Below are 13874 nucleotides of genomic sequence, written 5' to 3'. Positions count from 1 at the left end.
GAGGCCCACGGTGCTGGGATCTGGCTCGTCGTGGTTATGCTGTAAGAGCCAAATTTTTGGCTTCAGTTCAGCCGCCCACCGGATTATCGCGGCTCCGGTCATGGAGGTTCAAAATGCAATCATTAGGCTGACATAATCATTTTCGCACCAGATAGTGGGGCATAATTAACTTACGTGGGGAGACGCGACTCAATTAAACACGACGCGTCGCTAACCTGGAGACGCCGTGGAGATTTGATTCAGTCCCACCCTCAACACTATCATTTCGACAATTCTCCATCAACAACATCTTTCCTTGTTTAGCACTTGCTATACATAGTTTTCAACATGTTGTCAGCGTCCTCCCCTATCCATTTTCCCCATTCTCCTCCGACGGCGAAACGTTCTAAACCCCACGATCATGGCCCTCCTAAACCCAAACCTCAAGGTCCATTCCTTATTGAGGACGACGACTCCGATTCCGATGATAACGAAGAGCCTGCAGATTCTACACGTACAACAAAGCGCCTAAGGACCGAAGATCCACGAGGAGAGTCTTCGAGCACAATAAAGCAAAATGAGTGCACAGTTGTTGACCTTGTCGATTCTGAGCCGAACAATATTACTCCCGATATACAAATTCAAGAGCCTGTTCGCCTCAGCCATAGACCAATTTTCTCAAGTTCCGTTTTTGGCAGCTTTGTACCACAGACTCTTACAGCAAAAACTTGCAGCGGCAAAACCAAGACAATTAAGGAACGCAAGATAACCTCCGCACCCACATATGAGGCAATGGTTTCAGCTCGATCAAAAACGAAGGAGGGACGAGCGAAGCGAAGCTATTACGGTATTGACATTCACGAATTGATGGATGCTGCATCTGCCGAGATCAAAAACAAAGAGAAAGCCCCAAGAGAGCACAAAGTCCCAGTACGATCGATCGAGCCCCAGGTCCCTGGAGGTAAAAGACCTAAGCGAACTCTGTTGTGGACAGAAAAGTACAGAGCTCGCAACTTCATGGATTTATGTGGTGATGATGCTACCAACCGGTTGGTTTTGCAATGGTTAAAGAAGTGGGATCCTGTGGTATTCCCGGGAGAATCCAAGTCGCAACCGGCAGTTGCAAGACGGCTGGGCGCCAAAGAGCAAGAAGAGGAGGAGAGGCCTCACAGGAAGATTCTTATGCTCACAGGGCCACCGGGATTAGGAAAGACCACCTTGGCACATGTTTGTGCTAGACAAGCAGGGTACGATGTTATGGAGATCAACGCCAGTGACGACCGAAGTCGTGATGTGGTCAAGAACCGTATTCGTACAAGCTTGGGAACAGAAAGCGTCAAGACAGTCAGCAATCGTAAAGATGGTGATGGGCCGCCAAAATTGGCGAAACCAGCATGCGTTATTGTAGACGAAGTGGATGGTGTAGTCTCAGGCTCAGGGGGCTCAGGTGAAGGTGGCTTTGTCAAGGCACTGATAGACCTGGTACATTTGGACCAAAAGAACGACCCAGGCAATGCATCTTCCAATAATTACGGAAACAAGAAAAAAAAGAAGGGCGACGACTTCAGACTCTTGCGCCCACTAATTCTTATTTGCAACGACGTATATGCCCCGGCACTTCGACCACTGCGGCAGTCAAACTTGGCAGAAATCATTCATGTTGGCAAGCCCACCATGGAATCGGTTGTTGCACGACTAAAAGCAGTCTTTGAGAAGGAAGGTATTCCTTGTGACAAAGACGCTGCTCGAAAGCTGTGTGAAGCAGCTTGGGGCATGACAAGCGGTATCGATGCAAAACGGGGAGCTGAAAGCACAGTAGAGGGTGATCTTCGTGGTGTTATGGTAGTTGGCGAATGGGTCGCTGGGCGTTTAAGAGCATCAGCACTGAATGGTACAGCCCGCCTGACTCGACAATGGCTGGAGCACAATGTACTAAAGGATCTTACCAGTGGAGCCGGCGGTGCTCGCGGTCTAGGTCGCGGCAGTGTCAAAGACATCGTTTCTAGACTTTTTCAGGAGGGAGGTGGCTTTCCGAAGCGAGCCATGGACTTTTCGCAATCGAAAACACAGCATGAACAGCCGCAAGCCGAACTTGGCTTTGGAGAGTTCCAGAAGAAACATGCCATGGAAAGACTGCAACAAATGATCGACACAAGCGGCGAAATCAGCCATATCATGACTGAGGTGTTTGCCGAATATCCCAATCGTGACTACAACGATGATCTCTACCTCACCAAACCCAATCAAGCATACGAATGGATGCACTTCCACGATACATGCCAATCTCGTCTATATGCCAGTCAAGAATGGGAGCTAGCGCAATATCTCAGCCAACCTGTACTGGCATGTCACCATTTGTTCGCATCTCCTAAACGATATATTCCCAATATGAGCTACGATCGACGTTGGGGTGGTGATGCGGAAGACGATGGTCCTCCGTTACCTTTTTCTGGTCCTCGCGCCGACTACCAAGCTCATGAAGCGGAACGTCAAAACAGGGCTCAACTTCAAGCAATACAGGCTCAGCTCCCACCCACGTTGATGCGTTCGTTCCGGAGTGCTGAAGAGGTCTCTGCAGAGTTCCTACCGTACTTGGCGCGCATCGTGTCTCCGGATGTCAAGCCTGTAGTTGTGGGTGGAAGTCAAGGTTCCATAGCCAGTGTGCGCAAAGACACCGAGCGTGCTATGGTCAAGCGCGCCGCTGAAGTCCTTGCTGAAGTTGGTATTGAATTGCAGAAGGGAAGGATTGAGAGTGATTCGTCGGTAAATCGAACGCCGCAATACGTGTACCGCATGGAACCGTAAGTTAACATGTACATCTACAAAATGCTTGTGACTGACTTTCGTATAGGGACCTCGATGTGTTGGCCACATTCGAGACAGGTGCAGCACTGCTTCTGCCCTCTGCAGCACCAACACGCTATGCTGTTCGCCAAGTCCTCGACCAGGAATTGAAGCGGACGCTGATAGAGCGAGAGGCTCTTGCTCGGCAAGCTCGCTTTCAAGCTGGTAACCCTCTCGGACACGTTGAGATGATGAATACGGACAAACTTATGAATGAGAAGAAGCTTGCGCTCGCAGCTAAAGAGGATGCTACGCTCATTAAGCGCGATTTCTTTGGCCGGATCATCGTGGCGAGGCCACTTGCTGAAATCACTGGAAATACCCCGCAACAAAAAGCGAAGGAAGATGAAAAGGAGCGTAAGGTGTGGGTGACATATCATGAAGGATTGAATAATGCTGTGAGGAAGCCAATGTCCCTGCAAGAGTTCTCTAGAGGTCTATGAAAAAGGGTTGTTGAAGAGTAATGAATTATAGTTGCATAGCGTGGTTAAACTTATCAAGATCTTTGTTTATATATAATTCAACGCTCATCTAATCAATAATTCTGTGTACTCCCGAGACTAACTCCACATAACGAACAATTTCCAGAAATTTCTTGAGCCAGCCGTGGCTCCTCTACAGCTTAGCCTTGGGGGCATCCTGGTTAGGTCCGGCCTTGGGTCTCTGCGCAGGCACAGCCAAAGGGTCGTAGACAGTGGATGACAGGTTGTCCGAAGGCACAGCAGAGTGCTGGAACAGACTTCGGAGATCGAGCATGCCAGGATGCAGATCTTCAATCTTGTTTGCGCCGATGAGTCGCATGTTCATTTCGAGTTCGTCCTTGAGAAGCTGCATAGCACGAACAACACCAGCTTCACCGTACGTGCTCATGGCGTATAGGAAAGGTCGTCCGATACCAACACCGCGGGCGCCGAGACAGAGCGCCTTGAGAATATCAGTTCCACGTCGGATACCACCATCGATAAAGATCTCAATCTTGTTTTCAAGACCGCGCTCACGGAGAATAGGCATAGTCTCGGCGAGAACTTCAATAGCAGATCGCGCAAACTCGAGCTGTCGGCCACCGTGGTTAGACAGTACAACACCCTGGCAACCGTAGTCAATAGCCTTGAGGACATCTTCAACGCGCTGGACACCCTTGAGGATGATTGGCATGGAGGTGATGCTCTGGAACCAGGCGATATCCTTCCAGCTCAGAGCAGGGTCGATGAAAGTCGAAATGGCTCGTGCAGCGCCCTGGCTGTTGTCTGTATCCTGACCTTCCTGGACATGAGAGCCGGGGTCAGTGAACTTGGATCGCATATCCTTCTCACGTCGACCAAGCTGTGGCGCATCGACTGTGATGAAAAGACCCTTGCAGCCACGCTTCTCAGCATGCTGGACAATCTTCTTGGTGATGGCGCGGTCCTTATTAACGTATAGCTGCAGCCACTGAACCTGGTCGCCGGCTTTGGCGTCCACGATCTCGTCGAATGAACATGACGCAAGAGTGGGAATCATCTGGATGACGTTGTGCTTGGCTGCGGCGCGGGTAAGCACAACTTCACCCTCTGGGTTACCCAGCTTGCCAAGGGCTGTAGCTGTCACGTAAACAGGAATATCGGTTTTTGTGCCAAGCATGGTGGTCGAGAAGTCAATTTTCTCGACATCAACGAGGATTTGAGGGCGAAACCAGATGCGGTGGAATGCACTGTGGTTCTCGCGCATAGTCTATGAGGTGTTAGTGAATCAATCGCCCTGGAAGTTGGAGTCAACATACAATCTCATCGTCAGCAGCACTTGAGTAGTATCCCCATGCAATCTTGCTCATGACGCGCCGAGCAACGGCCTCAAAGTCGAAGAGGTTGTAGCATTGCGACAAAAGAGGCTTCTGCTCCGCACGCTGGAGACGCTCCTCCTCCTCGGGGTCTGCCTGCTTGGTTTCCTGCTGGACGGTGCTCATGTCGACAGGGCCAAGATGCTTGGAGGCCTCTAGGAACTTGTCGAGGGTGTCAGGAGGGTGGATGGGTTCGTATGCTTCAGTGGCATCTTTGCCCTATGTTGTATTAGATATCGAAGGCGAAGCTCAATGCGCCGAATGAGACGTACAGCGTACTTGAGGATAATTTTTTGACCTCCAGGATGCTCTGCAAATTTGTTAGCCTCGCCTTGTCTTTATTTTTCAACAATCCTTACCTGGGAGAAACTCTGTGACATCGTATGCTTTACCCTATCGCGAACTTCAAGTCAGCTAAAAGTCGGTAAGTCGCTACAAATTACCAATGCATACATGAACAATAACCCAGCACGAATCTGCGCTGTTGTGCTCAGCAACCTCGCCGCCTTTTAACACCATCTTGACAGTTTGTATGCGTTGAAGTGAAGATGCGATTGGGTTTTGTTCAGTTGTGGAAAAGAAAAGAGGAGCTAGTTATATCGTCGCGTTGCCTTTGGTCCGAGTATGAATGACGAAATATGTCCTTGATCGACAGAGCGCAATGGAAGAGACTTCTATGTCTTATGGGTTGTTACTCGATGAATGAATCCGCTAAACAAGATGTTGGAGGAGATTAGTACTTGAGTTACAAACTCCAAAGATGAAAAGAAGATGTATAAAATATGAGAGACGAACGGGACATGAGAGGATGAAAAAGAATGTCTTGAACGCGCCGGGGACTTGACCGGGCACCGGATAGTGGCGGAAATGGATCCGAAGACCGGCTCGGAGAGGTCACTTCAATCTCGCGTTGTTTCTGCGGGGGAAACCCCCCATAAACCCTGCCCAGCAGCCTCTAAGAATGCCTGTATTACTTACAATTCACTACAAATAAGTCTAGCGTCTGATTCTAGTTGGGGTTTACGGTTCGGGTAATCGGGGTAATGTGGCGCGGAGACTACTGCGTAGTGCGTGCCATAAACGTCTTCGTCTTATTAGCCGCGACTACAACCTCGGCAGAAAGCGTGGCGACCTTTATCTTATATCTTGTTGTACTTGACGAGTTTCATGTCGCAAGGTTAAGTGAAATATTGTATGCTGTATTCTTCAACGCAGCTCCTCTAGCCGTAATGCTTTAATGCGCCATAGACTTTCCACCTCCCATTGTCCCTTCTCTTCAGTCAGATTATATCATAACCAGATGGTTCTCAAAACTCGTCTCAAGACTTTAATCTTTGGTTTTGCCCTTTCAATTACTTCCATGCATTCAACCCTGCCCAGGGATCGTTTTGCTGCTGCTGTTGTTGTTGTTGCGGTGGCATAGCTGATTGAGGATAGGCACTGTTTGGGTGCGCGCTGTTAGGTTGGTTACCATAGTGGAAAGTCTGCTGAGGCCCCAGTGGAGGAGGTCCAGGAGGAGGTGGTGGTGGCACAAATCCAGGCGGTACGTAGCCTCCCTGTGTTTGCGGTGTCGACGATGCTCCATACCCGCCGAAAGATTGAGTCTGTCCGAAAGTCGTCTGGTTTGGAGGTGGTGATGCAGGTCCTCGGAAGCCACCCATGTTGAACGACGTTTGGTTCGGAGGGGGCGATGTCGGTCCAGGCGTACGCCCATATTGGCTGGGATTATATGTAGGCTGGACAAAGGTGTTGATAGGAGGCGGTCCAAACGACTGGGTTGTTGTTGGTGGTGGAGAAAAGTTCTGGTACGCCTGTTGTTGAGCCTGTTGCGGTGGTGGTGAGTTTGGCTGCTGATATTGACCTTGATAATTGGTTTGGGGATATCGAGGAGCTTGGCTCTGCTGGTACTGCGACGGGGGCGTAGGTCGGCTTTGCTGAGGTTGTGGGGATGGCTTGGCTGGCTCCATTGACATTCGGTCCATGAGCCCTCTCAGTCTTTCACGCTCCATCTCAGCCTGCGAGTTCTTGTTGGATGACCTCTCCTGCTCAATTTGGTTGAGCAGTTGCGCTCCTTCCGATCTACGGTTGTTGACGAAGCTATCGACGTTCTTCTCCAAGCTCTCCACTGTCTCGCGCATCTCTGCGTACCAGTTCTTGGCACTTTGCAGACCTGCGACAAGATCGAGAAACTCCTGGTAAGCTCGCTTATATCGGTTGATGACTGACGATCGTTGTCGCTGAATAGTCTCGTATTTACTCTGTTCCGATTGAACTCGCTTGTCCTGCAACAGTCGGTTGAATGCGCCTGTGAGCTCCTTCATCAAAGCTGACTGCTTGTGGTTCGCTTGCAGAAGTCGGTTCTGGTGAGGTCGGAACTTTTCCAATTCCTGCTCAAACAGTTGCGCTTCGTAGTTGGATATAGACTTCTTGTTGAGGATGAGAATTTGGGAGATGTCGTCGTTGTGCGCCTACTATGGTTAGCCCGACACCTAGGCTAGGTATCCTGAGTTTTACTTACCTTCTCCTTCAAATCCTTCAATACCTGGTTGCGTTCCCGCTTAATGGAATTCAGCTTCTTAAGGATATCCTCCACCCTGTTGATCTGGTCTATCACACTGGGTCCTTCGTCAAAGTCGTCGTCCAAAAGATTGGGCTCCAAGCCGGCAGGGCTAGTCGCATTGCTCCCTCTCGCCCGTGCCTGGGCAACAGCACGCTGAAAGAGCTGGTCAGCTTCGCCCGATTTAGCGGCCCGTCGCATCTCATCGAAGTCCATTTCATTTTGTCGCAGCTTGCCTGCCAACTGGTTGTCGCTCCTTGATGCTTCATCCAAAGCCTCGCGGTAGTGTCGAATATCGCCTCGCAACGTCGTTGTCAATCTTGAGCTTGGCTGTTGCGTCCATTCGTTCTCATACTTCGAGCGCATTTTCTCACAAACACCTTCCTCCATATCGAGTTGTTTCGTGCTTTTATCCAGGATTGAGAGGATGGAGTCCTTTTCCGTTCTGAGTGAATCGAACAAGGTTACCGGGTTTTCTTGGTCCGAAACATCCTCACACCATTGTCGGAAGTCCTCGTCAGGTAAGATATCCTGATCAAACCCGCCCTTCAGAACTTGCAATGCGCCGGGGAGCCTCAAATAATCCAGACTGGCTGCCATCTCTCCATTGGCTGTATCCACCCGCTCTGCCTCAGCTCGCACCAGCTTGGCCTTCTCTTCATCGTACAAACTTGCCGACTCGGTGACGGCAAATGGTACGATCTTTGCGAATAGGTCGGGCCCGGTAATGCGCTGGATATCCTGGCCGGCATACAGCTCGCTGACAGGAATAGGCTTTGCGGCAGGTAGCTTGGCGACGGCTTCTAGGCTCGCTTCAGCAGGCACTTCTTTGTGGTAGATATAATCGTTATCCTTCAAGGCACTCTGTAGGTGGCTTTGGACTGTGGAGAGATGTCGTTTGGTTAATTCCTGAAGAAACCCTCCACAGTCGGCACTGAGATTTGAGCTCATGGGGACCGAACTAGGAAAGCTTCTGGCGATGCGTTCTGCTTCTTTTGCCTGTGTCTCGGCGGCTTGCAATCTTCCCACAGCAATACCTTGCTTGTCCTGTTCCTCGTCCGCTTGGGCTTGATAATATTGTGCCATAGAGTTGAGAAGATTACTTTTGATCTGGTATCGTTAGCTTGGCAATACTGTATTTAATGGCGGTTGGTCTGTTTACCTGGATCATCAACAGCCAAACCTTCTCAAATATGGCTTTAGTCACGTTCTCTTGCACCCCCTCAAGAGCTTGGCTGTACAGGTAGCCAGCCTGGGAAGCTAATTTAGCAAGCAGTGCCGGCTTCTTCTTATCGGTGGCTTGCTTCTCAAGGAAGACTTCTTGGGCTTGTGCGAGCATGACATGAATCAACGCTTTGACTGTCTCTCTGCTAAGATCCGAAGATGGCGCATGGAGAAAGTTCTCGTTGATATAAGTGAACATGCCAGCAGATGCTTGGAAGTTGTGGTATGCAGTTTTGAGGGCGGACTCCTCGCCGCGATCCTGAGCGACGGCATGACAGGATAGAACAGCAGAAATATTGAATATGATGGAAGCTTTTTCGAAGGCGAGTGAATACTGGGCAGTAGACTTATGGGTAAACGCATCGAACCTGACCATAGTAAAATTAGCGAAAGTAAGCAAGTGACCGACCAGGTGCAAAGTCCCGGCCGGATATGAGCCTGAGGGAAACCAACCATGTGAAGGATATTTTGATATGCTGTTCATCAACCGGAAATCGTAAATCGAGAAGCTCTAGTTGCCCATAGTAACGATAAAGCATGTCCCTTCCAGATGTACTATCCTTACCAGCACCTCTCACGTCTTGTCTCAAACGATTCAAGGTAGCGCATTCCTCTGCATAACGTTCGGGATCGTCGCCGTAAGTGTCACGGATGTACCTCTTGAGAGGCTCAACCCAATCGATCTCGTTGGTCGCCTTGAGAGGCACCGAGATCATAGGAGACTGTGCCATGATGGGCAATCAATTGACGAGAGTAGGGTAGAGTATGGTCGCGATCGGGGAGGCAATTGGTCGAGACGGTTGAGAAAGCAAGGGCACAGTCGGAGAGCCAAGGTATGCAGCAGCTTCTTGTGGAGATGTCAGGGCTTCAAGTTGATCGGTCGCACAATACAGCTAGGCTAGCTAATGGTTGCAGAATATCGAGTAAGATGACCCCGCGGAACAAAATACAGATCTGTCCTAGACGGTTGGGATCGATGAACGGCTGGCCACTTGCAATGCGACCCGATCGCTGTATATGGTCCGACGTGCGTGGCAGCAACGAGAGAAGAGGCGGGCCGTGTCGTAGGGGACGAGTTGGGGGCGGTAGCGGGGGACAAAGCTGCGAAGCCAGTCAAGAGCTAGAAGGTCTGTAGAGTCAAATAAGCTTATGGGAGATGCAGCTAGGTAGGCTGCGCTGCACTGCTGGCAGGGAAGGTCGATGTGTGGTGCCACCTTGAGAGACACGAGGAGGTATTATAGAGAAGACACCGCAGCCGGTAATGACTCGTCCCGTAGATGTTGTAAAGGATGAACAGGGACAAGTCAGTCAAGGTGAGTTGAAGGCTCAAGGTTGAGGTTGAAGTCGAGGTCGAGGACGTCGAAGAGCGGGGTCTGCCAGGCCCAGTTGGCGTACGGCGGTGACGAAATCCAGTTCCAGGGGGGTCACGAAGCGCGGTAAATTACCTAGGTCCCCTAGGCCGCTGGGCAGGTATATTAGTTCAACACCTAACACTTTGTGACTGCAAGCGGTTGAGAGCAAATGAAAACAGCGCAATACATTTTTGATGCCGGATAAGAGGCTTGTTATTAATTCAAACGGGCCAAATAAAACGGACAGTTTAAAAATCAAAGGTAATCTTCTGAACACAAAAAGAGGCACCTTCTGGTTCTGGACACCACCGAACTACTACAGCGGGCACCTAGGTACTAAGTAGGTACCCAGATAGGTCGTCTATTGTTAACTCGCTACGGGCTTAGTAGCCTACAGTAAGCTTAATGAAAGACCACGTTTATTATTCACGACCTACAGTACAGCTCGTACATATCATCATCACTGGCTCCTATTAAACCCTCGTCGTCGTCTCATGGCCACCCCAGTACTAAAACGACTATTTAGTGCCCGGCTGCATTAACAACCGCCTGATGGACCATCTTAGACCCAATATCTACGACCAGTAACATCGCTCAGGTGCCTTGCAAACCACCTTGCGTCCCGTATCTTGAAGATGGACCATTCCAAGCTTGTCCAAGCCTCAAGCTTTTAGCCGCCGCCATAGTTTCTTCATCTTGTTCCGCTGCGGCCGATGGGGTCGCAAAAAGCCGCGTTATTACTTGCGTGGATAGACACGAAATGTCGGTGCCTGTTAAAGATTACATAGGTGCGTACGCCATGCTGATGCGTTTACTTACACCATACATATAAACGCAATATTCCATCTTCGCGTTCTTTCTCAAATATCCATATCATCCAAGCCTGTGGTGTTTCATGAACATCAGACGTGGGTCGCTCATCGTCTCCGAGCAAGCATGTAGTTATTCGTCCGATCGTCACTCCAAAACTGAAGCTCGTCATTTATCATGTAAGCCAAGACCGATTCTTTTCCAATCACCGTTTATTCGATTATGTACAGGGAGAGCGAATATATAATCTATCCCGAATCCTTGATTAATTCATATGTCGAAGGCTATTGATCGGAACTGTTTCTTCCGGGTCTAGCACCTCTATCACATTCTATCATTTACAATCCAATAAGAATGCCATATAAGTAACCACTCATTATGCAGTATGACAGTTCGTGCACAAGCTTTTATTCTGAATCCTCAATTTCTCCACGAAAGAAACATCCAGTGACCTGCTGAATCATCTCACACCGCCAATCCCAGTTTCAACATGTGTAATGATTTCTGAGCCAGTCTTCTCTGTTTGCTCACATGGAGCTCTTCTAGCTATCTCGACCCCAATGTCCTCTCACATACATCAAGACCCTCGTCTGATGACTTGGAGCTAATGCAAGTGACGCTGGCCTCACCCTAGCCAGGAACGCTCATTTTGTGTGCCATTGGCCAACTCTTCACAGAACCAACATAACTCTCGCTTCAATCCGTGGTAGAGCGGCCCGCTGCTGCAGGGGTCTTGTTCCCTTTCAAAGGGTCGCCGCGGCCTGTTATGCGACCCCATCTCTAACTTTCTTGAAGCGTGCGCCACTATGTCGACATATGACATGCGTATCAAGTGTCTCATAATGCGTTCAGATAGAGATACCGCATAATTCAGTGTGCACTCTTATCTTGGGTACAGAGTATGTTTGCATTTGCATAGATATGTCTCCAGGGATATCATCAGGCAGATATGTCCTCACATTTTGTAGCTGAGTGGCGTTACATCAGACCATATCAAGCTAACCACGAGATTATCTTGTCACACCGCAAACTGCGTCGAAGTGCTGGAGTATGAGGGCCAGTCCATTGGAGTGAGTGTGATTCAACAGTAACGACGGATGTGATACTAATCTAATCAATTAAACCGAGAGTGTGCGTTTCCTGATCACAAGGCTAGTCTACAGTTGTGGTCCAACGCTGCCCAATCGTAGGAACCTGACTCCCGAGCTGATGATACTGATCCAAAACCCGCTGTGCTGATGGAATTCTTTACACTCTGCTAGCTACCAGTGTTTTTGATTTTTTTTGTCGCATCTACTTAGTGGTGACTATGTGTATCTTTAATCAGAATAACGTCGTACAGCACATAGCTCAGTCCGAAATTGAACAAAGGCAAGTAGACTCTGATATGCACTGTTTTCAACACAACTCAATTTGCGCCTCTAGGGTAGTGTTGTTTCTATAGAAGACTATCTAGAAGCGACTTCAAGACCAAACTAACTCAGTTAGCTTAACATATGCATGAGATATGAGTTATCTTGAAAGTAAACAAAACGATGTCAGTGGTTCAATCTGTACATTAACAAATGAGAGCTGGCCGCCGCCACGTCCGTGATGTAATCCCCGAGGTTTCGGAGCCTATGATGGAAAAGCGGGCCACGGCCGGAGCACATGTCCGGTCGCATCGGGATCGAGCTTCTGGAACTTCTTTCGACATGCCAAGTTTGAGTTGACTGCTGAGGAGAACTGTACGTAGCTCTGCAGACTCGACATTCAACGGAGTGATGTAATTATACTGGGCCTGCTGAAGAGCCTCGCATGTCCGACCTTGATTCAATCGCCAATACTGGCTGACGTCAACGATAGGTGATGACAAGATGACGACCTCTGTGTAGAAACTCAACGTTATATCAATCGAGTCTTGCCATAACTGCCAAAATCTTCCTTGAAAATCTTCCCATGAAAACACAGAATAAGACACCATCTTCCTCCATACCAACACACAAAAATGTCAACATCAGCAGCTCCATTCTACCAGCTTCGTTGCGGTTGTAACCAATACCCATGGGGTAAACAAGGCTCCAACTCTCTTTCCGCCCGACTCTGCGAGAAGACGCCGGGATGGGACGGAGAAGACAAGAAGAACTTTAAGATTGACGAGGACAAGCCGTATGCCGAGATGTGGATGGGCACTTACCCTACCCTGCCCTCTTATGTTGCTAGCACAGGCGAGGATCTCCAAGATGTTCTAGATCGATATCCTAAGGAGCTTCTCGGAGAGAAGGTGACCACCAAGTTCGGACACAGCAAGCTTCCGTACCTACCCAAGGTTCTGTCGATTGCGAAAGCATTGCCTTTGCAGGTTCACCCAAATAAAGAGTTCTCGAGCAAGAAGCACAAGGAGGATCCCGACTCATTCACTGACGGTAACCACAAGCCTGAGATTGCTCTTGCTTTGTCTGAATTTGAAGCCTTCTGCGGCTTCAAGCCTGTCGAGGCCACAGTGGATATCTTGCGCCAGAAGCCGCTGCGACATCTCCTTGTTGCTGGAGGCTTAACCGTCACGGATGAGAAGCTTAGCCCGGAAGGATTGAAACAAGTCGTTCGAACGATCCTGACCTCTTCTGACGAAGATATCAAGAAAACCTTCCAAGCAATCAGGGAGCTCCCCGACTCTGCCTTTACTGGTCCAAACTCCCATATTCCCCAAGTCGCCAAGAAGCTCGAGAATCAATTCCCCACGAATGATCCCGGTAACCTCGTAGGCCTTCTATGCATGAACTATATGCTACTCCAGCCGGGCGAGGTCATCTACATTCCAGCGGGTGGTATTCATGCCTACATCCAGGGCGACATTATCGAATGCATGGCGCGCTCCGATAACGTTCTCAACACTGGTTTCTGCCCCAAGGCGGATCGAGACAATGTTGATGAATTTTGTTCAGTACTAAACTGGGAATCTACAACCAAAACCCAGACCACCCTGCAATCAGAGACTTATTCAGGAAGCAAGGAGGGAAAGACCCAACTCTTCAGACCCCCTACCAGCGAATTCAACGTCCTTGCAACCGACCTGAATTCTGGTGAGCTGGAGACCTTGAATGAAGGTGGTCCCAAGATCATTCTAGCATCTCGAGGCGGTGCGATAGTGAAGGCCAACGACCAGTCATTTGAGTTGGGAGAAGGACATGTTTACTTCATCGCCCAAGGGGTGAAACTGGAGATTACTGCTGGCAGTGACGGACTTTTGCTGCATAGTGCAGTTTCAGAATAATTCGTCAACCACAGCTCTAATGAAGATGGCGATTTCGTG

At 49.4% G+C, this 13874-nt stretch overlaps 4 protein-coding genes across 4 annotated transcripts; 2 read left to right on the top strand and 2 right to left on the bottom strand.

Moving 5' to 3' along the window:
• Positions 1-327: 327 nt before the first annotated feature.
• On the top strand, positions 328-3266 carry FSST1_011028 (uncharacterized protein; the record flags this gene model as incomplete). The annotated part of the gene is made up of 2 exons (XM_083234120.1): positions 328-2780; positions 2831-3266. The coding sequence occupies 2 exons, from the start codon at positions 328-330 to the stop codon at positions 3264-3266; spliced, it is 2889 nt and encodes a 962-aa protein (XP_083080724.1).
• Positions 3267-3438: 172 nt separating this feature from the next.
• FSST1_011027 (L-lactate dehydrogenase (cytochrome)) lies at positions 3439-5158 on the bottom strand (the record flags this gene model as incomplete). Its single annotated transcript, XM_083234119.1, has 5 exons — positions 3439-4533; positions 4583-4858; positions 4912-4949; positions 4999-5032; positions 5093-5158. The coding sequence occupies 5 exons, from the start codon at positions 5156-5158 to the stop codon at positions 3439-3441; spliced, it is 1509 nt and encodes a 502-aa protein (XP_083080723.1).
• Positions 5159-5991: 833 nt separating this feature from the next.
• FSST1_011026 (BRO1-like domain-containing protein) lies at positions 5992-9151 on the bottom strand (the record flags this gene model as incomplete). Its single annotated transcript, XM_083234118.1, has 4 exons — positions 5992-7107; positions 7158-8306; positions 8359-8788; positions 8874-9151. 4 exons carry the CDS (start codon positions 9149-9151, stop codon positions 5992-5994), a joined length of 2973 nt encoding a protein of 990 aa, XP_083080722.1.
• Positions 9152-12569: 3418 nt separating this feature from the next.
• On the top strand, positions 12570-13835 carry FSST1_011025 (RmlC-like cupin domain-containing protein; the record flags this gene model as incomplete). The annotated part of the gene is made up of 1 exon (XM_083234117.1): positions 12570-13835. One exon carries the CDS (start codon positions 12570-12572, stop codon positions 13833-13835), a length of 1266 nt encoding a protein of 421 aa, XP_083080721.1.
• Positions 13836-13874: the final 39 nt, after the last annotated feature.

The sequence above is a fragment of the Fusarium sambucinum genome, chromosome III, assembly GCF_050947815.1.
Source record: "Fusarium sambucinum isolate potato_lamoka chromosome III, whole genome shotgun sequence".
Taxonomy (NCBI): domain Eukaryota; kingdom Fungi; phylum Ascomycota; class Sordariomycetes; order Hypocreales; family Nectriaceae; genus Fusarium; species Fusarium sambucinum.
The sequence above is the reverse complement of the archived record's forward strand: the minus strand, read 5'-3'. Positions and strand labels throughout refer to the sequence as shown.